Source organism: Poecilia mexicana, unplaced genomic scaffold, assembly GCF_051168715.1.
Source record: "Poecilia mexicana isolate PSO_F unplaced genomic scaffold, ASM5116871v1 scaffold_16, whole genome shotgun sequence".
NCBI lineage: Eukaryota > Metazoa > Chordata > Actinopteri > Cyprinodontiformes > Poeciliidae > Poecilia > Poecilia mexicana.
Genome location: NW_028263385.1, coordinates 19238961 through 19263075, shown reverse-complemented (window position 1 = coordinate 19263075; position 24115 = coordinate 19238961). Strand labels below are relative to the sequence as shown.

The window sequence follows — 24115 nt, the reverse complement described above, 5'->3', positions numbered from 1 at the left end:
ATAGTGCATTTACAAATGTTTCTCAAGGGTATAGCAGCTTCAACAGTGAGTTAGGAATATTTACAAAGAGGTGTTCGTTGAAATACTGCGGACGGTCGATGAGCAACACTGGAGGAGAACTTTATATACAAACCACAAAGAGCGGGGAATATCAGAACAGTGCCAGGAGCAAAACAAAACAGACGGGTGTTTCGGTACGCTGTGTGCTGCTGGGAGTAAATCTGCTTTGTATCTCAGTGTTTACAAAGGCCGCCGTTTTATTTTCTTATATGGCGAAGTCGAGAGAGGCCTCTGTGTTAAGACAGGCATCTGGTGCCTTCGATCTGCAGCATTGGGGCTGATATGATGAGAACGCCTTCAGGAGAGACGGCCGACTCCAGCGCCATGATGTTCACGCCCTTTGGGATTCGGTAGCGGCGGTTAAACTGCAGCGTTGTAAAGCCGTGGCCCTCCTTCTGCCAGGAGACAGTGAAAAATACAAGTTTAAAGAATAAATCTGTCATTTTTAAGTTTTGTTCTGGCTAGAAGATTACACCAGGTCTCCCAATACACCCTTAAAAGAAAAACATGGTAAAATAAAAGGATTTTCAGTTTAGTATTTTTCTAGGTCTGGTAAGAGAGATTGGGGAAGCAAAAGTGGAGGATTTTCTTTTTACAGACATTATGTTACATCCCATCTGTAAAAAGGTTGTCTTGGCTACCTTTACTCCTAGCATCCTTCTGTCCTTCAATTTTACCATTTTCCTCTATCCTTCCTCTTTGTTCACTGTGTTTTCCTTCTTTATCTACTCCTGTTCTTCCTTTCAACTTTACTTTCTTTTTTCGTATTCCTTTGTTCCTTCATCCTTCTATATTTCCTTTCTACTCTTTTTCTTTCCTGCATTGTCATTCATTCCTTACCTCATTTCTTCCTTCTTTCATGCGTGTTATTTAAAGAAGGATCTCATGAAGAATGTGTGCAAGCCATGTTACTTGTCATGTTTTCTTATTAGGTGCACCAGTGAATGTCCTTTAACCCATACAGTCAAAATTAGATTTAAAAAAAAGAACATTTGTTCCTCCTGATAAACTGACCTTCTGCTCTTTGTGTTGTCCTTGCACTTCTACAAAGTCCCCCACAACTTTGACCAGCAGGTCCTCAGGGTTGAAATGCTTCACATCTACTTGAACTGTAAATCCGATCTCATCACAGTGGACCTGTCAACACAAGTTGAAATAATGTGTGATGTTTTTGGAAAAGGGTAATGATTATTGCGAATACACAAAAATATACATATTTCTTTTGATTAATTCCATGTGAATTTGATGTATTTGAGCATGCATGATGTAAACAAAATAAATATTTCTTTGAGGGAATTTAACTGATTCAGTCTTCTGTGCTTAATTCAAACTAAGATTTGATTTAAAGATTGGCAGTACATTGTTTTGGTAACATTTTATGCTTGTCTGAAGTGTTACTGAGCGTTTGGCTCTTTTTAACTCTAGGTTAAAGAAATGACCTACCTCTGCAGAGCTGACACTCTCAGTCTCTGGAACCAGTAATGATGGCGACCAGTTATAATAGCCATGAGACCCGTTCAGCCGAGGAGGTAAAACCTTCTCCCATGGAATACCACCAGTTGTCAAAGAGGGAGGCACAATAAAATCCATACCTAATAAGTAAAAAAAAAAAAAAAAAAAACATTAAATAGAACAATCAAAAGAGTTACATGGAGCGCAATAAATGCTCAGTGAAGAGCAGCTTACCTTCGCTTATGTATTCTCTGATCAAACAAGTGAGCAAGAAGAGAAATGCCAGCCCCTGCTGTTACGTTCCCACTTATCCTGAGTAGGAGGAACGATCTGTCCGATTCCAGTTTTCCTTCTCTGACCGTGCTGAACGTGACTGTCACAGGCTCTTTTATACTGCAGTTGCATAATGACTTGTGCATTCATACTGAGCCACCTTGTCTATGTCACATTCCAGACCGTGTACCCTTGGGGGTCCAGTCCACTCACAGATGAGTATATGTTTTGGGAATGACACAGCTGCTGTTGGCTTATTGTCAATTAAAGTGTTTGTTACAGCCCTCCTTTATTGGGTCGATGACATGAACATCAACTTGTTACCACCAGTGTGTAGACATCAGAACAACTGTGGGATAAGTTGGTTGTTGGGTAGGATCCTTCTAAAAATAAGTTCAAAAGATGAGTGGGTCCTAGACACATGTAGAAGCACGCGTTGTGTACCTGACACATCATCAATCACCTGTTATATAAGAGGATGGGCAGTATTAAGTTGATCAAGGGTCTTTAAAAATACTAAATAAAACACATCTCAAGGAACATCCTAAAAGTTGTATTTTCTTTAGAATTACTAAACAAAATGCATCTCCAGGAACATCCTAAAAGCTGCTAAGTGTGTATAGTGAAGATGTATGGTCATTTAAATGTCTTAGATAAATAAGTAAAATAAAATGCTTCCACAAGCCGGTTTCATTTGGTGGCACATCATATGTTGATCCTCACTGTTCTTCACACATGTAGCAGTTATGTGCACATGTTCTCCCTGTTAGCCATGCTAAACCTGGCACCTAAGCTTTGACTGTGACTAAAAGTGGCCCTGATTATGCTATGACTCATACAGGATGATGGCCAAGAGGGGACATTTGGAGGGATTAAGTTATTGAGTTTCATAACAGGCGCCACTGGTTGTCTGGACTCTGAGAGGCATGTAGCAATAAGGAAAATAATAAAACATAGGCTCATAGATGCAGAAAGAATTGTATCATAAAGGTAGGTAAGATGGCTACCTTCTCTAAAAAGGCCGTTTTAGAGATATACCTTAGTTTAATTTTCAAAGTCACAGGTATGATGCAACTTTGTATCTCTTGCAGCATTAAAACTTGAATTGATGACTTTATATCTAATAACTGAAAATCATTGATACATTTTATTATGTCAATTATGATTCAAAGTTGACATTTTGACACTGCATCTCACGAATGACTGACAGTAAAAATCAAAATGACATTGAAACTCATTCTCAAAGTCAAATTTACTATTTTTTTCCCCTCATAGTTATGACTTTGGAGTAACTACGTCCCACAATCCCTTTTTTATTGATGTAAAGTTGTGGCTTTTGTAGAAGAGAGTGACAAACTCACCTTAAAATTTACACACAATTTAAAAGACATTATAGATTAAGGGTATTTATTGGTCAGAAAGTAAAAATCACCTTGAGTGCACAAGGTCATTTTAGCAATATTTTAGAAAAAAAAAAAAAAAAAAAAAAAACAAAGCAGCGGAATCAAATTATTTGTCTCACCTAAACAAATCTTAATGCACGTCCACTGACAACACATTGTTAGCTTGTACTAAAAAGAAAACAAAAGGCTCTAAACTAAAAACATACAGAAATTTATGAGTTCTACAGTAGCAACATTTTATAGGTAATAAATGTCACAAAGACTGAATTGTTTTTGCTTTATTAAAGAGAAAACTCTTTGGTCCAGGATGGTCGGGGGTCAGACGTCTCAAGGCGTGCCCAGTGGAATTGTGAACGAAAGGTAATCTCCCACTTCCCCCCACTGTGCTCTGAAGTGTTGGTATATTGTGATCCATGTCGTCAGTACTGTGACCCAAAACAACAAACCCAGTGCTGATCGCTTCACATCTGGAGAAGAAAATGAGAAAGTATTTTAACTTAAAACTTGTATTATATATTATTTACACAGGGCACTTTTTAACATTGAGACAGAAAAACGGAAAGAGAGCTTTTCAGATCGATTACTCTGACCACCAAGTCCATGCATGATTAAAAAAACAACAACAACAAAAAAGTCAAGAAGCTATCATCAGTGGACTATCATCAGTAAAAAGTATGCATGTTACCAGTGAGTCTGGTAGTAATTCATTTAAATAAACCAAGCCTTACAATTATTTAGGGTTATTACTTACGAAATAAAAATCTAATGATTTTCTTTGTACGCTCACACGTTATTAGTCTATGCAAAGTCACAAGTTGAAAAAAATAACATTTATCCTGATATTCGGACCAAAAGTAATGTTTATTTGAAAGAAAAAAATACTGAACATATTTTTGTTCCATAGAATATTGCGTTACTGCTTTTAATGGTGATATTATGATTTACTGTAACTAACAGAACACTGAGGCTGTTTGCACTGCTTAGAGGTATAGATCTGGCATCAAATGTTGAGTGTTGAACATTTTTTATTAAGCTCAAAAGTTGTTTCAATATTCTTTTAGGTTAGTTTTTGGTTTTGAGAAATAACCCATTGTAAAATTGTGCTAAAATACCTACCAATATGCTTTTACGCATCTAACTAAATTCTAGTTCATTTTAATTACTCCGCACCAAAATGTACATGAAACTTACATGTTTTAATTTGGGTCTGTTCAGTGAAGGGCGGCTTCATAAAGGCTTCCTTAAAAAACCAGACAACGTTTACAAGCCACAGGAAAGGAAGAAGAGCAAAACCACCTGAAAACACAAAGAAAACACAAGTATTTAAAGGTGTAGAAAACCAAATCATGCTATGACACCAATACATTACTCATGGACTTAATATGTAATCCACCCTTCCCGTTTCCATGTTTGGGCTCCATAACGGAGATTATAGCAGTTACAGCTGCTATATATTGACAAGTAAAGCTGCTTGGATGTCTTTCAAATATTTCTTACCCAAGTAATATTTTCTACAAAGGGTGAGTTTCTCTTCGTTGGGAAGTCGTTCCAGGTTCATGGTAAACGCACAGTTGCCCTGCTGAAGGAAGAAACAAAGTTCCAGGGAAATGTTTAGAGTTAGCTCCACTTTGGTATATCTAACAGAAATAAAACGTGAGAAAACGGAACATGGCGATATTAGGTACGTTTAAAAGATGACTAACCACTGAATTAGCAAACAAACCAGCTTTATCAAAGACCTTGTTTAAAAATGTACCAAACCACTGTCAGGTGACTTGAAATAGCCTCAGGCAACGTTAGCATTTTGCTAACAGTTACGCCACCCTCGAAAAAATGGCCGTAATCCGGTTTTGGCAACGTCTTTTAAATCATGTTAGACATACATTAACAATATTTTCACAATAACGTCATGACATACCTACAGTCTTCAAGGATAACTCTTGAAAATGAGAACCGAGTAAATAAACACTTCCTTAACCCCCTCTTCTTCGTCGTTTTCCTTATCACCTTTCTTCTGTTTCGAGTGGTCACAAGTCAGTATTAGAATTAATACTACCACCTAGTGTACAGACGAAGGAGCCACATATACAATGGTTTGTTCCCAAATTTATAAATATAATGAGAAAATGTCAAATACCCCTGAGGGGAGAAAAACATAAACTTTTGTAGACTAGGTTTTTTAAATTAAATGTTAAGAAAAAACATATTTTATCTTTCAAAAATGCTTTACATTGAATATACCATTTCATACAATCTCCACATAATTTTCATTTTGTGGCATTTATTTTCCAACCTGGAATGTCACATATTTCCCCCGAATACTAGATACTGAGGGTCTGAGACTCATGAGTATTCTTGGAAGGGGGACAAAAGTTTACACCAATAAAAGATGGCATTTACCAGACATTTCATTTATGAATTACTTTTTCATTTAACTTACATAATGTCTTCCTTTTATATAGCTTACACACAATTTAACAATTTCTTGTCTTAGAATCAAATGCAGTTTTTTCATTGAACAATACAAGAGCTTAACTTTTGTGATAGTAATCAAAAAGTGAAGTAAATCAAACATAAAAAGTAAACTGAGGAAAATGTCAATATTTTTTGTGACAACTGTCGGTTCAGGTTTTTCCATAAGTATTTATGAGGCTAAAAGAGTATCACTCTGTGTATAGAAAATCCATACTAGTTTTGCATTATAAATGTAATAAAATAAATAAATGTACTTTTTATGGTATCCTAATTTACAGAAATGCACCTCTTCAATATTCCTCTATTTTTGTGGTATGAAACATGCAGTATACGGCCATCTACTGTACTGCGATGGTAGGACAACAATTAAGTTATGTTGTTATGTTTTAATCTTACAGAACACACTTTGTGTTAAAAACAGCTTTATTGGGTATTTTCTCATTACTGTATCATTATTTCATCATTTTAGTTTTATTTTATTAATTTCGCAAGCTTTTAAAATCGTTTATCACCACTGAAAAAGTAGGTTACATCTGAACCATAAAAAAATTAAATGTTTAATGCTTCAGTATTTGATTTTAATGTATCGGTATTTTTAATTTCCATTGGAGCTAACAAAGTTGTTCAATTTAGATGGATATTGTAAATGCCATCGATGCTCTAAGTGAAAAAAAAAAAAAGAAAAACTCAGTTTCCCTTGTACCATTGCGGCTCCCCCCTCCCATCTCGCGCCTTCCCTCTTGTCTCCCCCTCGAACTGCTAGCCGTCGGTGTGTGTTGTTGTTGAAGCAATGATGGCGGCGGCAGCGGGATGCGGATCAGCAACCGCGGCTGCCGTAGGAGGCCAAGGTGGAACTGCTACGGCCAGAGGTCGTTTCCCCGGTCGGCCTTGGTCTTCGCGCAGTCGTTTGCGCTCTGAGAAGCGATGGCAACTCGGGCGATCAAGCTCAGAAGCTGATGATGTGACTAACGGAGGGCCAAGGCCCGCAAACCTGGCTCTTTCGTTAAACGAAGACCAGTCGCACTTGCGTCTACTCGGGATAGAGGCAAGCCACAAGATCCTCGGCCAGGCTGGATATAGCTCTAGTGGAAGTGAAGAGGTAAGGTGCCGTACTCATTAAGGAAGTGGGTTATATATTCAAAATTGACGCATTTAGTGTGATCGGTCTATGCGCAAGAATGAGTGCTTTCCACCGCTGTATGACTGGTTAGTGCCATGGAGAAATGTCAACATCCCATTGGCAGGCTAGCGTTAACTTTAGCTTCAAGCTAAACGGTATCACCAGTGTTAGCCTAGTTGAGCTTTCCATTTGAACACTCCAAACATAAAATGTCACTTTAACTCTGATAGCAGATCTTTTTAAAGTCACATTAGCATGGGGCTCTGAGTTGATCCCCAAGAATAAAAAATAAAGGTAAAAGATTGATAACCTTAATATTTTTTTAAATGCAGAGTGGGCACTTGTAAACATGCGCTGCAGTTATTCTACGTATGGCCCTTTCGTTACAGGGCCATAATATCTGCTAGCCTGCTAATAGCCAACACAAAGAGCAGGAAGGCTAGCGCCTTCGTACTCTGCAGAGAGTAGCCGCTAACTATGTTTGCTATATGCTTTTCTAAAGTCTGCTTAAATAAGATACGTCTTGTGTTTGGCAAGGTATAAAGTGCATATAAACAGTTACATAACATTTTATATTGTGGCTATAAAGCTCCTTAACTGTCACAAGGGAGTAAATCGTTTTGGGTTAGCTAGCTGTTAGCCAAGGTTAGCAAACAGGGCATGTTTAAATGAATCTACAGAAGTGTGCCAAAGTCACTGCCACACATGTTGGTCACACACATTTAAGGGCTGAAACGCAACTAATAGTGAGTGATCCTTATTTATTAGATCTTATTCAAGACCTAACTGCAGGTATAAAGATCATTGCAAGTGTTTGGAGGGAGTTGTTGATTACAGACTAACGTTTCGTTGTAGATTTTATAGCATCAGTGAAACCGCGGTAAAGCTAGCCGGCTCTGACTCCAGCCGGCCCAGCACACAATATACAAGTGCGCGGTCGCTCAAGACATTATGGTACACCCATTTACGGGCTGCTTTCACAATAAAAGCGCACATCCGGTCCATGTTTGAGCCACTCAAATCCAGCCGCATCATTTGCAAACACAAAATAATATATGCTGAGAAACTAATACAAAACTAATACTATATATATATATATATATATATATATATATATATATATATATATAGATAGATAGATAGAGAGAGAGAGAGTCATCTTTTCCCCCTAAGTTGCCATGCCCATTGCTGAGAAACTCTCTGTTTCCAAAGACTGCTACCACTTCTGGATGACAGAGGGACAACTCTAGAACAGAACCAGAAAGTGGCAACCAGATCTGATGTGTAATTTCAAACTAAAAGCACTTCAAAATAGTCATTTTTTATCTTTTTCCCCTAAGTTGCCGTACCCATTGCTGAGAAACTCTCTGTTTCCAAAGACTGCTACCACTTCTGGATGACAGAGGGACAACTCTAGAACAGAACCAGAAAGTGGCAACCAGATCTGATGTGTAATTTCAAACTAAAAGCACTTCAAAATAGTCATTTTTTATCTTTTCCCCCTAAGTTGCCGTGCACATTGCTGAGAAACTCTCTGTTTCCAAAGACTCATACCACTTCTGGATGACAGAGGGACACCTCTAGAACAGAACCAGAGAGTTGCAACCAGATCTGATGCGTAATTTCAAAATAAAAGCCTATCAAAAAAGTCATGTTTTATCTTTTACACCTAAGTTGCCGTGCACATTGCTGAGAAACTCTCTGTTTCCAAAGACTCATACCACTTCTGGATGACAGAGGGACACCTCTAGAACAGAACCAGAGAGTTGCAACCAGATCTGATGCGTAATTTCAAAATAAAAGCCTATCAAAAAAGTCATGTTTTATCTTTTACACCTAAGTTGCCGTGCACATTGCTGAGAAACTCTCTGTTTCCAAAGACTGCTACCACTTCTGGATGACAGAGGGACACCTCTAGAACAGAACCAGAAAGTTGCAACTAGATCTGATGTGTAATTTCAAAGTAAAAGCCTATCAAAAAAGTCATTTCTATCTTTTTCCCCTAAGTTGCCGTGCCCATTGCTGAGAAACTCTCTGTTTCCAAAGACTGCTACCACTTCTGGATGACAGAGGGACAACTCTAGAACAGAACCAGAAAGTGGCAACCAGATCTGATGTGTAATTTCAAACTAAAAGCACTTCAAAATAGTCATTTTTTATCTTTTCCCCCTAAGTTGCCGTGCACATTGCTGAGAAACTCTCTGTTTCTAAAGACTGCTACCACTTCTGGATGACAGAGGGACACCTCTAGAACAGAACCAGAGAGTTGCAACCAGATCTGATGCGTAATTTCAAAATAAAAGCCTATCAAAAAAGTCATGTTTTATCTTTTACACCTAAGTTGCCGTGCACATTGCTGAGAAACTCTCTGTTTCCAAAGACTGCTACCACTTCTGGATGACAGAGGGACACCTCTAGAACAGAACCAGAAAGTGGCAACCAGATCTGATGTGTAATTTCAAAGTAAAAGCCTATCAAAAAAGTCATTTCTATCTTTTCCCCCTAAGTGGCCGTGCACATTGCTGAGAAACTCTCTGTTTCCAAAGACTCATACCACTTCTGGATGACAGAGGGACACCTCTAGAACAGAACCAGAAAGTGGCAACCAGATCTGATGTGTAATTTCAAACTAAAAGCACTTCAAAATAGTCATTTTTTATCTTTTCCCCCTAAGTTGCCGTGCACATTGCTGAGAAACTCTCTGTTTCCAAAGACTGCTACCACTTCTGGATGACAGAGGGACACCTCTAGAACAGAACCAGAAAGTGGCAACCAGATCTGATGTGTAATTTCAAAATAAAAGCACTTCAAAAAAGTCATTTTTTATCTTTTACACCTAAGTTGCCGTGCACATTGCTGAGAAACTCTCTGTTTCCAAAGACTGCTACCACTTCTGGATGACAGAGGGACACCTCTAGAACAGAACTAGAAAGTGGCAACTAGATCTGATGTGTCATTTCAAAATAAAAGCATTTCAAAATAGTCATTTGTTATGTTTTTCCCACTAATTTGCCGTGCTCATTGCTGAAAAACTTTGTTTCCAGTGACTTCTCTCACTTCTGGGTGACAGATGGACACCTCTACAAGACAACCAGAAAATATCAAACATATATGATCTATAATTTCAAAATTAAATCCCTTTAAAATAACACATTTTTATTTTTATATACACAAATAAGTAGAAAATGTAAAGAGCTGCTTCACTCAATCATCTTATTTATATACAGATTTTTCTATAATCTCCTATACATGTACTACTTATATACAAACCAGATTTCAAAACAGGTGTGACACTAAACAATTTGTGAATAAAAACTGAATGCAATGATGTGGAGGTGGCAACATATAATATTTTATTCGTAATAGAACATAGATGGCAGATCAAAAGTTTAATCTAAGTAAATGTAACATTTTACAGGAGATATATGTTGAGTCAAAATTTCATAATGTCTATAAATCTCAAAAAAGTTGGAACACGGCCATTTTTACCACTCTGTGGCATCTCCCCTTCTTCTTAAAACACTCAGACGTCTGGGGACAGAGGACACCAGTTTCTCAAGTTTAGAAATAGGAATGCTCTCCATTCATGTCTAATACAGGCCTCTAACTGTTCATTCGTCTTGGGCCTCTTTGTTGCATCTTCCTCTTTACGATGCAACAAATGTTCTCTATAGGTGACAGATCTGGACTGCAGGCTGGACATTTCAGTAACTGGATCCTTCTCCTACGTAGCCATGATGTTGTGATTGCTGCAGAATGTGGTCTGGCATTATGTTGTTGAAAAATGCAGGGTCTTCCCTGAAGGAGATGAAGTCTAGATGGTAGCATATGTTGTTCTAGAACCTGAACATAGTTCTCTGCATTAACGGTGCCTTTCCAGACATGCAAGCTGCCCAGGCCACCAGCTCTCCTCCAACCCCAGACCATCAGTGATGCAGCTTCTGAACGGAGCGTTGATAACAACTTGGGTTATCCTTGTCCTCTCTGGTCCGGATGACATGGCGTCCCAGTGTTCCATAAAGAACTTCAAATCGTGTCTCATCTGACCACAGAACAGTCGTCCATTTTGCTTCATTTCATTTTAAATGAGTCCTGGCCCAGTGCAAACGGCTGAGCTTGTGGAGCTTAGAAATGGCTTCCTCTTTGCACTGTAGAGTTTCAGCTGGCAGCGGCGGATGGCACGGTGGATTGTATTCACTGGTGATACTTTCTGGAAGTAATCCCAGAGCCCATACTGTTGTTTCCATGACACTGGCATTCCTGTTTGAGGTGTAGTGACGTCTCCTCTGTCCCCAGACGTCTGAGTGTTTTAAGAAGAAGGGGAGATGCCACAGAGTGTTAAAAATGGCCGTGTTCCAACTTTTTTGGGATTTATAGACATTATGAAATTTTGACTCAACATATATCTCCTGTAAAATGTTACATTTACTTAGATTAAACTTTTGATCTGCCATCTATGTTCTATTACGAATAAAATATTATATGTTGCCACCTCCACATCATTGCATTCAGTTTTTATTCACAAATTGTTTAGTGTCACACCTGTTTTGAAATCTGGTTTGTATATAAGTAGTACATGTATAGGAGATTATAGAAAAATCTGTATATAAATAAGATGATTGAGTGAAGCAGCTCTTTACATTTTCTACTTATTTGTGTATATAAAAATAAAAATGTGTTATTTTAAAGGGATTTAATTTTGAAATTATAGATCATATATGTTTGATATTTTCTGGTTGTCTTGTAGAGGTGTCCATCTGTCACCCAGAAGTGAGAGAAGTCACTGGAAACAAAGTTTTTCAGCAATGAGCACGGCAAATTAGTGGGAAAAACATAACAAATGACTATTTTGAAATGCTTTTATTTTGAAATGACACATCAGATCTAGTTGCCACTTTCTAGTTCTGTTCTAGAGGTGTCCCTCTGTCATCCAGAAGTGGTAGCAGTCTTTGGAAACAGAGAGTTTCTCAGCAATGTGCACGGCAACTTAGGTGTAAAAGATAAAAAATGACTTTTTTGAAGTGCTTTTATTTTGAAATTACACATCAGATCTGGTTGCCACTTTCTGGTTCTGTTCTAGAGGTGTCCCTCTGTCATCCAGAAGTGGTAGCAGTCTTTGGAAACAGAGAGTTTCTCAGCAATGTGCACGGCAACTTAGGGGGAAAAGATAAAAAATGACTATTTTGAAGTGCTTTTAGTTTGAAATTACACATCAGATCTGGTTGCCACTTTCTGGTTCTGTTCTAGAGGTGTCCCTCTGTCATCCAGAAGTGGTATGAGTCTTTGGAAACAGAGAGTTTCTCAGCAATGTGCACGGCCACTTAGGGGGAAAAGATAGAAATGACTTTTTTGATAGGCTTTTACTTTGAAATTACACATCAGATCTGGTTGCCACTTTCTGGTTCTGTTCTAGAGGTGTCCCTCTGTCATCCAGAAGTGGTAGCAGTCTTTGGAAACAGAGAGTTTCTCAGCAATGTGCACGGCAACTTAGGTGTAAAAGATAAAACATGACTTTTTTGATAGGCTTTTATTTTGAAATTACGCATCAGATCTGGTTGCAACTCTCTGGTTCTGTTCTAGAGGTGTCCCTCTGTCATCCAGAAGTGGTAGCAGTCTTTGGAAACAGAGAGTTTCTCAGCAATGTGCACGGCAACTTAGGGGGAAAAGATAAAAAATGACTATTTTGAAGTGCTTTTAGTTTGAAATTACACATCAGATCTGGTTGCCACTTTCTGGTTCTGTTCTAGAGTTGTCCCTCTGTCATCCAGAAGTGGTAGCAGTCTTTGGAAACAGAGAGTTTCTCAGCAATGGGCACGGCAACTTAGGGGAAAAAGATAGAAATGACTTTTTTGATAGGCTTTTACTTTGAAATTACACATCAGATCTAGTTGCAACTTTCTGGTTCTGTTCTAGAGGTGTCCCTCTGTCATCCAGAAGTGGTAGCAGTCTTTGGAAACAGAGAGTTTCTCAGCAATGTGCACGGCAACTTAGGTGTAAAAGATAAAACATGACTTTTTTGATAGGCTTTTATTTTGAAATTACGCATCAGATCTGGTTGCAACTCTCTGGTTCTGTTCTAGAGGTGTCCCTCTGTCATCCAGAAGTGGTATGAGTCTTTGGAAACAGAGAGTTTCTCAGCAATGTGCACGGCAACTTAGGTGTAAAAGATAAAACATGACTTTTTTGATAGGCTTTTATTTTGAAATTACGCATCAGATCTGGTTGCAACTCTCTGGTTCTGTTCTAGAGGTGTCCCTCTGTCATCCAGAAGTGGTATGAGTCTTTGGAAACAGAGAGTTTCTCAGCAATGTGCACGGCAACTTAGGGGGAAAAGATAAAAAATGACTATTTTGAAGTGCTTTTAGTTTGAAATTACACATCAGATCTGGTTGCCACTTTCTGGTTCTGTTCTAGAGTTGTCCCTCTGTCATCCAGAAGTGGTAGCAGTCTTTGGAAACAGAGAGTTTCTCAGCAATGGGCACGGCAACTTAGGGGAAAAAGATAAAAAATGACTATTTTGAAGTGCTTTTAGTTTGAAATTACACATCAGATCTGGTTGCCACTTTCTGGTTCTGTTCTAGAGTTGTCCCTCTGTCATCCAGAAGTGGTAGCAGTCTTTGGAAACAGAGAGTTTCTCAGCAATGGGCATGGCAACTTAGGGGGAAAAGATGACTCTCTCTCTCTCTCTCTATCTATCTATATCTATATATATATATATCTATATATATATATATATATATATATATATATATATCTATATATATATATATATATATATATATATATATATATATATATATATATATATATATATATATATATATATATATAGTATTAGTTTTGTATTAGTTTCTCAGCATATATTATTTTGTGTTTGCAAATGATGCGGCTGGATTTGAGTGGCTCAAACATGGACCGGATGTGCGCTTTTATTGTGAAAGCAGCCCGTAAATGGGTGAACCATAATGTCTTGAGCGACCGCGCACTTGTATATTGTGTGCTGGGCCGGCTGGAGTCAGAGCCGGCTAGCTTTACCGCGGTTCAGTGAAGGCGTGACCATCATTAACTAAAGCATGGGTTTTACTTAACGCAGAGTTCTGAGGTTGCATTGGATTGTAAAAACGATGTAGACCTTGACTATTACATTAATTTGAATTATTTCCCTGGTGGTCACTGATTATGTGGTATTATTCATGGTACGAACTGCTTTTTAAAGTAATTTTTTTAATGTACATGTATCTTTACTTAGTGCAAAGAAAAGATTATCCAGTGATAGAAAATCACAGCTGCATACAATAAAGCACTGTTCCAGCCTGACTGTCTGCCATGCTTATGTTTCACCATTCAAACTCCTAAAGCAGGGGTGTCCAAAGTCGGTCCTCGAGGGCCGGCATCCTGCACGTTTTAGTTCTCTCTCTGGTGGTAGTATCAACCTTTTCAGCTTGTCAATGTTCCTCTTAGGCCTGCTAAGGAGCCATCATTTGATGCAGGTGCGTTAAATCAGGGAGAGAACTAAAACATGCAGGATGCCGAGGACCGACTTTGGGCACCCCTGTCCTAAAGGTTATTTTTTCTCAATCATAGTTCTGTATTTTTCTTAAAACACATTAATAAGTATGTAATACCAACCTTATTGCCTTGAAATAAAATAAATATTTAACTGTAATAACCTTACAGTAGTTATGCTGCTGCATTCACAGAGAAACAGATCCTACTTCTGTAACTGTAACAGTTATGGACATAAATGTGCGCAGCTGTGCTGAATCGAAATCTTTTTTTTTATCACCTTTCTTCTCCCTTGCATCGCATGTTTCGTAGATTACATCTGCGTGTACTGTTTACAATACTAACAACGCTGTCTGCCACACATGCGAGAACATAGTTCTGCGGGTGCTAAACATCAAAAATATTTTAGTCTAACTGACTGCACTGAGAGGTTTGACTCCCTCAGAATCTGTTATAATGGGTTTATCAAGGAGACACTACTCAGACTACTTGACCTGAACAATTTTGTGCTTATTTTTCTTGTGGATACTAGGACTGCGTAATATCAGAAAAATATGTAATCTTTACGTTTTTAACCACTGAAAATATCCACGTTGCTTTCTATGAGTTTTAGCATCTGACCTGCTAAAGGTATATATCAAGTGAGTTTATTAAGGGCACCAATAAATTTAAAATTGAGTGAATTTGTAGTTTAGCTGCAAAGAAAACGAAATGTAATCAAAATGTAAACATAAAAAATGTTTCAGTATTTGAATCTGGACAGTTTTGGGGATTACTTGCACTTTTTTTTTTACCTCCATTTTTGATTGTCTTAGTTTGACCTAGAACTGACACACTAAGTTTCCCATCCACAAAGGAGCCCCAGAAAAAAGCAGATAAAAAGCTGAAACTGGTTTGGTGTATTGATTAAATCTACATTATATTTCACATTAATCTGCCCTCCCTTTGTGTGAATGCGCAGACAAAATGTGAGCATTCCTTAAGGAAAATAACACCAGTGGTACTGAAAATGTTGGTTTTAATGATTATAATTGTAGTTTAAAACAATTTGGTGTTTGTTTAATTGTTGCCCGTTCCTCATTGTTAAGTATATATGTGCAATTAATCATTTTTTATTTTATTTTTATAAAGGGTGATGACTTCAAAGGATTTGAAGCTGACAAAAGAAATGCTGCAGAATCTGTGACGTCGCAAAAAAATTCTTCCAAAGGTGAACCGTTTTGAAATTTAAAACTGTACAGAAGAAATTAAGTAGATGTTAGATGAATTGTTTTTCTACAAGAAATATCATTTTATTTATTTATTTACTTTTTTGCAGTCGATGCTGTCAGCACAAAATCTAGGAGAAAAAGTGAGAAGCCACCACAAAAAGTGCCAGCAGTTGATGAGGCTGTCCCACCTGATCCTGTGAAAGATGTGAAAGCTCTGGAGGAAATACATGACATATCTCTTGAGACAAAACCAGCGAAGGATTCGAAGAAAACTCCAAAAGGAAAAAACACTATGGACCAAGGGTCAGCCAAGAGCAGAGCTTCAGGAGCAGCACCGAGGATTACAATAAAGTTGGTGGCCAAAAAGAAAGTGAAAACTATAAAGGAGCCCCAGAAAAGGGCAGATAAAAAGTTGAAACTGAAAGATGTGCAGGACCAGCCCGATGTTAAGGACATTCAGGGTGATCAGATTTTAAGCGCTCACATCAAGTTAAAAACCGAATCTTATGACGATGAACTCAACACTGGGGACAAAGGAGTGCCGACCATACCTACGAGGAGGCGTGGGAGATCTGCCGTTAAGGTAGCAGAGCCTGTAAGTCAGACTACTGCCAAAGTTGTGGTTGATGACCAAAAATCAAAAGAGAAGGAACTGACCAAGGTTAAGGACAGCGGATCTATAGAGCAGAAACTGAACTCAAAAGACTTAAAGAAAAAGCAAGTAGCCCCACTGCAGGGTTCTGAGGTTAAAAAAGTGACTCGTAGAAGCACAAGAGTTGCTAACGAACTCTCTAATAACTTAACAGACAGTGTACCTGAAACAGAAAGTCTGACTAAACCCGCTACTGTTCTGGACCAGCTCAAGTCAGAAGTTTCACAAAAGGCTGAGGCCAAACCAGTGGTGAGGAGAGAAGGTCGAAGGCAAAGCAGAAGGCTAAATAAAGATATTACAGTGCCAGAAAACCAAGGCTCATTAGCCACAGAATCTGAAAACCTACCTACACATGCCAGTGAAAGTTTGCCTGTTAAAACTGAGGAAATGAGGGTCCCAAGCATAAAGTTAATAAAGACCAGAAATCCTAAATATGACGCACAGGCCAGCGGGAAAACTTCATCTCGAAAGAAAAAACGGAGAAAATATATTTGGACTTTAGCCTTAGTCAAAATTGGAAGTCAAACCCCACGGGCAGAAGATACTCTCAAGGTACAAACAGAGACTGTGAGCCAAGTGGATAAGACCCCACCTAGTGACACCGGTGTAAAGAAGATCACAAAGGGACGAGGTAGAAAATCAAAACAGGAATGTGCAGCCCCACTGGAAAGCATGCAAAATGTTGAAAAGGATCCTCAAAGCATCCCTGATTTGGAAACGTCAAGTTTACAAGTGCAGCCTGAAGCAGATCCTGCGCCTGAAACTCCCACGCAAGAAATCACTAAAGCAGATTGCGGGAAGGTACCACCTCTTCAGATTAAAAAGGTTTCATCTCCTGGCAAACATAAAAGCTCAAAGCCGTCTTTTCTGATTCAGCAGGTTAGCCCGGTGCCTGAAAACAAAGAGGAAAACCTGAAAGATCCACCAGAGGTGCAAGAGGATAAGTCGTCTCTACAGGACACAGAGACCACTCCTTCTAGAAGGCTAAGAAGAAGGATGTCAAGCCTCGAGTCACCACAGAAGAAATCTGTCAGCAAAAAACCTGCGACCACTCGGAAACGAAGGCTAAGGAAAAGTCCCCAAGAAGAAGAAAAGCCGCAAGTGGAAGCTGAAGTTCCCTCTCAGGTTTCTACTGAGGAGTCCGCTCCTCAAATTCTTCCCATAAACTCATGTCCTAATTTAGTCGAAGATCCACCACAGGTGACCAGTTTAAACTCCTCCGAAGTTCTTGAAAAGGAAAGTCCAAAAGCCGCCGACACTCCCTCACAAACAGCAGATGAAGTCTGTCCACAGTCATTGGAAAACAAACTGGAACCACAGATTGAAGAGGCCAAACCATTGGCTGTGCCTTCCATACCCAGAAAACTTAGAAATAATAAACAAGCAAAGAAGAAGAAGTCTGTTAAAAAGCAGAAGGCTGAGAAGGCTGTTGTTTTGCCTGACACCACAGCAGACTCAGTCCCTGACACGGTTGACTTTATTAACATGGAGCCTATTCAAATGGAAAATGTTGAGCCTGTAGCTGAAGAGGTGAGCAAGGTAGTGGAGGAGAGAGCAGAAGCAGAATCTGAGACCAAACAGGAGCCTGTTCTTGTAGAAGAAAAGGAAAAGGAGATACAACCAACGGTAAAAGAGGAACCAGACATGCAGTCTATAGACAGTCAGCAATTGGGAGAAGGTCAGCAATTGGGAGAATGTCGGCAATTGGGAGAAGGCCAGCAGTTGGGGGAAGGTCAAAAATTGGGGGAAGGTCAACAATTGGGGGAAGGTCAACAATTGGGGGAAGGTCAACAATTGGAGGACAGTCAGCAAATGGGGGAAGATCAGCAATTGGAGGAAAGTCAGATGTTGGGGGACAGTCAGATGTTGGGGGAACGTCAGCAGTTGTTGGACACTGAGAAGATTCTGGACAGTCAGCAGCCAGTGGCCACCTCAGATCAAACAGGTGAACTAATATCATCCAAGAAATCTTCCAGAAAACTAAAAAAGAAACGCAAATCCTTAATTGGTCAACGCCAAAAGCACAGGCACAGAGGCAGAGATGGAAAGTTTGCCCCGCTTAAATCCCCTGAAGGTGAAAGTACTTTTGACGCTGACGATGACCCTTCTCTGCTGCTGGCGGCTCCCGTCCCATCCCAAGGGTCTACACTCATCGGAGTACAGAAAAAGTACAAAAAGAAGCACACAAGCCTGCCTTTTGTTGGAGCTAAGAAGTCCAAACCCCAGTCTAAAATCATTTCCCACCTGATTGAAATGGGAATGGAGAAAGATAACTTGAAGCAAGAAGAAGCAGACACTCCAGTGGACTCGGGACAGCCGGATGTTGTCAGTGTTCAGCCTTGCAAGTCAAAGTTTGTAAAAAACATCAAGCACTTCATTATGCCTGTTGTAAGTGCAAGATCCTCTCGAGTGATCAAGACTCCACAGAGGTTCATGGATGATGTCGGGATGTCCGTGTTGCCTCGAAGGCACTCTCCGAAGAAGGGTTTGCAGCTGGGCCTGAACATCCGTCCGGGGAAGAGGCGAGACGATGGGGCAGAAAGGCCGTTGTCTCCCATCTTTCCAATTGATGACGAGGATATTTTGAGTGAAGCTCAGCTGGATGTTGATCTGTTTTCAGCTCAGGACCTGGAGGACAGCATCGACTTGGCCGATAGCCTGTTTTTTGACTGTAAGAGTGAGAAAAATGAAAAGAAGAAGCCTTCCCTGAAGAACTCGAGTTTCAAGTGGAATCTCCCTGAAGATTCCTGCGAGGAGTTATATACACTGGATAAAGCCCCAGAGAGCAAATGTGAGGATCTGTTTTTATCTCCCCCAGTGGATAAGCTCCCAGAACCATCGTCGGACCTCTTGGACGTTCTGAAAAAGAAGAGTCCACCCAAATTTACCAAGCAGGCGGCTCACCTGAAGATTTATCAAAGGCTGAAGAAGCCCATTTTGGGACTTCCAAAAGGCAAACTCACACAAGAGCTCGACCCTGTGAGTAAACCCGCTCTGCCTCCGGTTGATTTAGCTGAGGGACTCGACGACGAGGTCATGAGCATCAGTCTGAGACAGCGGGACACAGGCGCAGACAAGGAAAAGTCCAAGATCAAGATCGAAGACCTGGATAGTCCAGGAGTGGTGAGAAAGGTTTCAGTCAGTCTTCGGTCTCCTAATTCTGTTGCATTGAAGCCATGCACAGAGGGAGCGTTGGCAGTGAAAGACACTGCCCTGCGGGACTCAAGTAAGACGATCATAATTAGACACGATTCTGATAAATATTCAAAATAAAGGCGTTTAACAGAGCACTTATGGTTTTGTTTTCACAGAAGCGCCGTCGTCGGTACAGAAGTCGGGCGCAGTCGAAGGCGTTCCTCCTGGGCACATAGAGAAGGGAGCGCCACAAAGGGCACGCCTCACTAGTGCAAATAAAAAAATGTTGAATCTCCTCAGGAAAGCAAAGGTTCAACTTATTAAAATCGACCAGCAGAAACAACTCAAGTCTTCTGGGGTAAGGTTAAAAATCACAAATAAAATTTTTAGCATAAAGAGATGGTTTATATTTGTGCATTTAAGCAAAAAATTACAATACAGTCAAAAAGTTAAATTATTTCAGTAATTGAGCTTAATAACTGAAACTCGTATAGATTCACTACGCTGATATATTTCAATTGTTTATTTCTGCTAATTAGTTTTTATGAGTGGAAGTTCAAAATTCACTGTGCTATTCAATCTAGAAAAGTATAAAATTTGCTTTTATCATTTTCCATGTAAGGAAAAATCAAACATTATTTTTTCCATACAAAATTTTCCTTTTTTTCCCCTATTGGACAAGTCTAATCACGCTTAATGAGCACTGTGGTTTTGTCTCATTGATCTGCTGTGTGTTCTTCCACTTACAAAGTATCACCTTGATTTCAAAGAGAACCATTGGACCACATGTTTTGTGTTTGGACAAGCTTAAATTGAGGTTGCTCTCTGCTAGTTGGTTTTAATTTTGGTGTTAAATGCTCTTGTTGCTCACAAGAAATCTTGAAACTTGAATTTGGAATAGTATGGAATGGGTTTTGGAATAAGAAATGTGTGAAAATTCTGATGATTACGGCTTACAGAAGATAAAAAGAAACTATTTTTAACATCTCAGAAAATTAGAATGTCAGAAGATAAAGAAGGAATTTTAATTAGGCAAGTCAGCCTACATAAGTAAGTCCATGTACTGTTCAATATATACTCGATGTTTGCATCAGTGCGGCATAGGATGGATGTGATTGTCCTGCAGCTCTGTTCAGGTGTAATGGAAGCCCAGGTTGCTTTGAAAGCTGCATTTAGCTCATCTGGGTCTAGTGCCTCTTGAAAATACTACAGATTCTCTTTAGAGATTGAGTCAATTCAGTTTAGTGATATGAAGGTTATTAAATCATATGTCGGTGCCGTTGACTGTGTGGATAAGCGCTCAGCCCTGCTGGAAAATAAAACCCAGCAACTATATAGTTTGTCAGCAGAGCGAAGCATTGAGTGCTCTTCAATTTCCTCTTAGACCTTTGGACTTGAGGAAACGGTGGACTAACCCCAGCAGGTGACATGAGTTTGCAAATTATTATTGAGATAATTGTAGCCCGTCGTCGTCTCTTCATACCGATTTTAGTGTTGCATTTATCTCTGTTGTGTGTGTGCCCCTTTATAAAACATGTTTTCACTTAAATGTCCATCAGTATGCTTGACTGCTGTGTACAACCAGCTTCTTTAGCAATAACACTTTGAGGCCTCCTGGTGGAGGATGCCAGTGACTGTCTGCTGGACAGCTGTCAAGTCGTCAGTCTTCACAATTCTTCTGCTGGCTACACCATTACATTTGTGTTTTAAAATATAAATTATTGGCCATTATCTAAACAAAATGCTTAGCAATTGTCAAAAAATATCAGACCCAAAACCTTGAGTTACAATTTCTCAATTCTGGTTCTCAGGCCCCCCCTGCCTTGCATGTTTTAGGTGTTTCCCTTCTGCCACACACCTGGATTGAATTTTGTGGGTGATTAACAGCCTTCTGCAGTTCTTGATGGCTGCAGAAGAGGTCATGCTATCATTTGAATAAGCTGTTCTGGAATAGACGTCTGAAACGCGCGGAGCAGGTCCGCCTGAGGACTGGAATTGAGAAGCACCGAGTTACATCTTTCGCATTAACATTCTAAATTTGAATTTGCCCTTGTAGGATTCAGATCTGTTTATTTCAGACTGATCCAGTTCGTTCCAGTTTTGTTCAATGATAGATCCTAGACCCCACAGTACGATTATTTGAAAGTACAACTACTTAATTTCATGTATTCCCACCTGTTGAAGACGAATCCTGTATTCCTGATTAACAGAAGCAGATGTCTTGTTTGAGCCGATGTCTTGTTTCTTTATTTCTCTCGCAGCTGTTATCCGGTCCTGCTGGCTCCAGATCTCAAGAAATCGCTTTTAAAAGACAGAGGAGGAAGCAGAGGGCGCAAGTTCCTCGTTCCGAGGTTCCTCTCAAGACCGAGCAAGTTCAAGGACAAGTGAGTCCTCGGATCAATACGCCTGATGGGGACAAGCATCGATCCGTCTTAAAAGTGTCTGGTTCTACCCACCCTGTTGTTTTCTCCTCAGCCGCAGCTCATCTCCCCCTTATGCCAGGAGTTTCGCCGAGCAGGAGGTCCGCGGATCAAGCACGTGTGCCGCGCCGCCTCCGTGGTACTGGGCCAACCCCGAGCCATGGTCGCTGACGACATTCCCCGACTGAGTGCCTTGCCTCTACATGAAAGATCTGGCATCTCCCCGTCTGCTATCACTAAAGGTTGTCATGATTATGATCGTCGGCATTTTGTTTCATAGGATGCTGTCTTGATTCCTGTGAATGTAGTGTTGTAAATTTAGAAGTTAATTTTTCTCCTTTTTAGTTATTTTGAACAGCTTAGATTGTATGACTGGGTTTAAAGTGACTGAAATAATAAGAGTGATGACTAATTTTAGCAAAGTAGTGCATGTCCTTTTATGAAATGACCACCATTATTTGGTTTAATAAAATCAAGTATGTTTTTTTTTGTTTTTTTTTATATGAACTGCGAAGAAACACACACTTTAAAGAGCTAAATTATTAGTTCCCAGAAGGCTCTTTGACATGCACGGTGGCTCTTAATAACAATGATCAACGATTACATGAAGCTTAGCATTATTCGTACATACAAATGTAACAAAAAGACCAATTTTGTTTGGTATTCCTGTATGTTTTTATGCAGTATCTGCATATAATAGACCCTGATGGTACAAGGGCGGAAAAACTTTTTGATTTATATCATTTTATTTTATTTTTGTCATTAGGGTACAGACATTGCACACTTTCCATTTTGACAAATATAAAACATTCAGATAATGAAAATGCAATAATTTTCTATTTTAGAAAAAAAAATATATCTTAACAGGTATTTTTAAACTTGGTAGCATATCTTCCGCCCTCCCCCAAGTGTTTCCTTTGGGTCTCTAAGCAAATAGGTTCAGCATAACAAAAGGCAATATATATCTTTTTCGCTTGTGAAAGGTTATGACCTCTTGATTTGTTTCTCTTGTCGCAGATATTGGGTCTCCATCAGAGTCGGACAGCCCAAGCCTGTCGGATCCAAAGGCAATAAAGTCGAAAAAGCCGTCCAGTTTCGCAAAGAAGAAGGGGCTCGGGCCATTCGGGTACCGCTCTCGAAGGTGCGGCGTTTGCAAAGGCTGCAACCACGAAGACGACTGTGGGAAATGCATCAACTGCCTCGACAAGCCTAAGTTTGGCGGCCCCAACACCAAGCGACAGTGTTGTGTGTAAGTTTAGCATAAATGTGTGACTGTTGGTTTATGGTCTTCAGAAATAATTGTTTTCTTTTTCTTGCTTTTTACCCCTAGGTATAAGAGGTGTGATCAGATTGAAGAGAGGAAAGCACGGAGACTGAGCGGCAGAGTGGCTCCTAAAAGTATTTTGCCGCTTTATTTTGCAAACCAAAAGATGTTTTGTATTTATTTCTTTTTTTTTCTTTTTTACCATGCACTGTCCGTTGCAATGCTTGTTAACTTTGCTTTTCTGCTTGGGTAAGGTTCGTCTAAGCGGAGGCGGTCATCTCTCAGCGGGGGGTATTCAAGCAATGACGAAGGGAACGAGGGCGGCGGGGACTCGCCATCTGGTCCCAACACAGACGGCCACAGTCCGTCAGTAAGGAAGCAGCCAAAGCGTGTGGTGAAGCCTCGAGTCTATTTTGACCTGGTGGATTATGACTCTGATCTCGACGACAAAGCTTTATCTAGCTCTGCCTCACCAGCAAGGAGGAGGGGAGCAGGAACGCGCTTCAACCAAGGTAGCCTGAGATTCAGCAAACCACCAACTTGTAATAACAGCAACGGTTGCTCTATATTGTGGTTTCTTCAAATTTCTCGCAAATTTTCTTCTGTTATAAAGACTTTGTCTCCCTGGACGGATTCTTTGAAGACTTTTCGGATGATGAAGTCAGACACCGTAAATCCAGTTCACATCGGGTACCACAGGTTCGACGGAAGCCTGAGAAGGTGAGCAATAAGAATCCAAACTCTCAGATCGTCTCTGGGCTACAGTAGGCGGCTCTTTTGGAGGCTTCATCCAGGTTAAGACTAGAACATTTGGTTTTGGAGGCTGAATCTAACTGCTGATGTGAGATGTTTAACCAGATGAGTCAATTTGGCGTGCAACAGCCAACAACTCAGTAAAGTGCGTTAAAGTAAGCAAATGTCGTATTTCAGCAAACATGCACACTGCTTACACATGAATATATAATATAATATACATTTCTTTTGTACGTTTCCACCACATAAAAGTCTTAAATTTGTGTTGGTGAAACCTGCGGAAACCCTGTGACGATCATTTACACAGGAAGTTGAGGTAAAAGGTTGTGTGCCACCAATGATCTTCCTGTGTGAAACGTACTGAGAACAGAACATTTCTGTCAGAGTAAAT

General features: G+C 39.8%; 3 protein-coding genes across 6 annotated transcripts in view; 1 reads left to right on the top strand and 2 right to left on the bottom strand.

Annotated features, from left to right (window-relative positions):
- Positions 1 to 239: 239 nt before the first annotated feature.
- On the bottom strand, positions 240 to 1895 carry hspb6 (heat shock protein family B (small) member 6). Its single transcript, XM_015004679.2, has 4 exons — positions 1747 to 1895; positions 1504 to 1652; positions 1075 to 1197; positions 240 to 455 (listed from the first exon to the last, which is right to left on the bottom strand). Exons 2-4 carry the CDS (start codon positions 1648 to 1650, stop codon positions 297 to 299), a joined length of 429 nt encoding a protein of 142 aa, XP_014860165.1. The 5' UTR covers positions 1651 to 1652; positions 1747 to 1895; the 3' UTR covers positions 240 to 296.
- A 1280-nt stretch (positions 1896 to 3175) lies between these two features.
- psenen (presenilin enhancer, gamma-secretase subunit) lies at positions 3176 to 5228 on the bottom strand. Of its 3 annotated transcripts, none has more exons than XM_015004680.2 (4): positions 5107 to 5228; positions 4686 to 4767; positions 4380 to 4484; positions 3176 to 3655 (listed from the first exon to the last, which is right to left on the bottom strand). In XM_015004680.2, the coding sequence occupies exons 2-4, from the start codon at positions 4744 to 4746 to the stop codon at positions 3516 to 3518; spliced, it is 306 nt and encodes a 101-aa protein (XP_014860166.1). In that variant the 5' UTR covers positions 4747 to 4767; positions 5107 to 5228; the 3' UTR covers positions 3176 to 3515. The 3 variants fall into 3 exon arrangements, with proteins under 3 accessions (XP_014860166.1, XP_014860168.1, XP_014860167.1); XM_015004682.2 differs by having other exon boundaries at positions 4686 to 4764; positions 5107 to 5216; XM_015004681.2 differs by having other exon boundaries at positions 5111 to 5206.
- Positions 5229 to 6210: 982 nt separating this feature from the next.
- kmt2bb (lysine (K)-specific methyltransferase 2Bb) overlaps positions 6211 to 24115 on the top strand; it is a 386582-nt gene continuing 368677 nt past the window's right edge. Inside the window, exons 1-11 of one of the 2 annotated variants that reach the window (XM_088014062.1) lie at positions 6211 to 6762; positions 15421 to 15499; positions 15608 to 16953; positions 17029 to 19378; positions 19464 to 19645; positions 21549 to 21671; positions 21763 to 21949; positions 22725 to 22956; positions 23038 to 23105; positions 23226 to 23483; positions 23585 to 23691. In XM_088014062.1, coding sequence (XP_087870188.1) covers positions 6454 to 6762; positions 15421 to 15499; positions 15608 to 16953; positions 17029 to 19378; positions 19464 to 19645; positions 21549 to 21671; positions 21763 to 21949; positions 22725 to 22956; positions 23038 to 23105; positions 23226 to 23483; positions 23585 to 23691 — 5241 coding nt within the window. In that variant the 5' untranslated portion in view covers positions 6211 to 6453. Of the gene's footprint in view, positions 6763 to 15420; positions 15500 to 15607; positions 19379 to 19463; positions 19646 to 21548; positions 21672 to 21762; positions 21950 to 22724; positions 22957 to 23037; positions 23106 to 23225; positions 23484 to 23584; positions 23692 to 24115 lie in introns of both variants that reach the window. The other variant, XM_015004673.2, reaches the window with a different exon arrangement.

Bases quoted from the DNA above. Each gene is read 5' to 3' on its own strand.
- psenen (XM_015004680.2), bottom strand. From the start codon at position 4,746: ATGAACCTGGAACGACTTCCCAACGAAGAGAAACTCACCCTTTGTAGA. The intron at 4,485-4,685 runs GTAAGAAATATT...TTGTGTTTTCAG, and splicing joins TTGTAGAAAATATTACTTGG to GTGGTTTTGCTCTTCTTCCT. The intron at 3,656-4,379 runs GTAAGTTTCATG...TTTCTTCTCCAG, and splicing joins ACAGACCCAAATTAAAACAT to ATGTGAAGCGATCAGCACTG.
- hspb6 (XM_015004679.2), bottom strand. From the start codon at position 1,650: ATGGATTTTATTGTGCCTCCCTCTTTGACAACTGGTGGTATTCCATGG. The intron at 1,198-1,503 runs GTAGGTCATTTC...TTGTGTTGACAG, and splicing joins AGAGTGTCAGCTCTGCAGAG to GTCCACTGTGATGAGATCGG. The intron at 456-1,074 runs GTCAGTTTATCA...GTCTCCTGGCAG, and splicing joins GACAACACAAAGAGCAGAAG to AAGGAGGGCCACGGCTTTAC.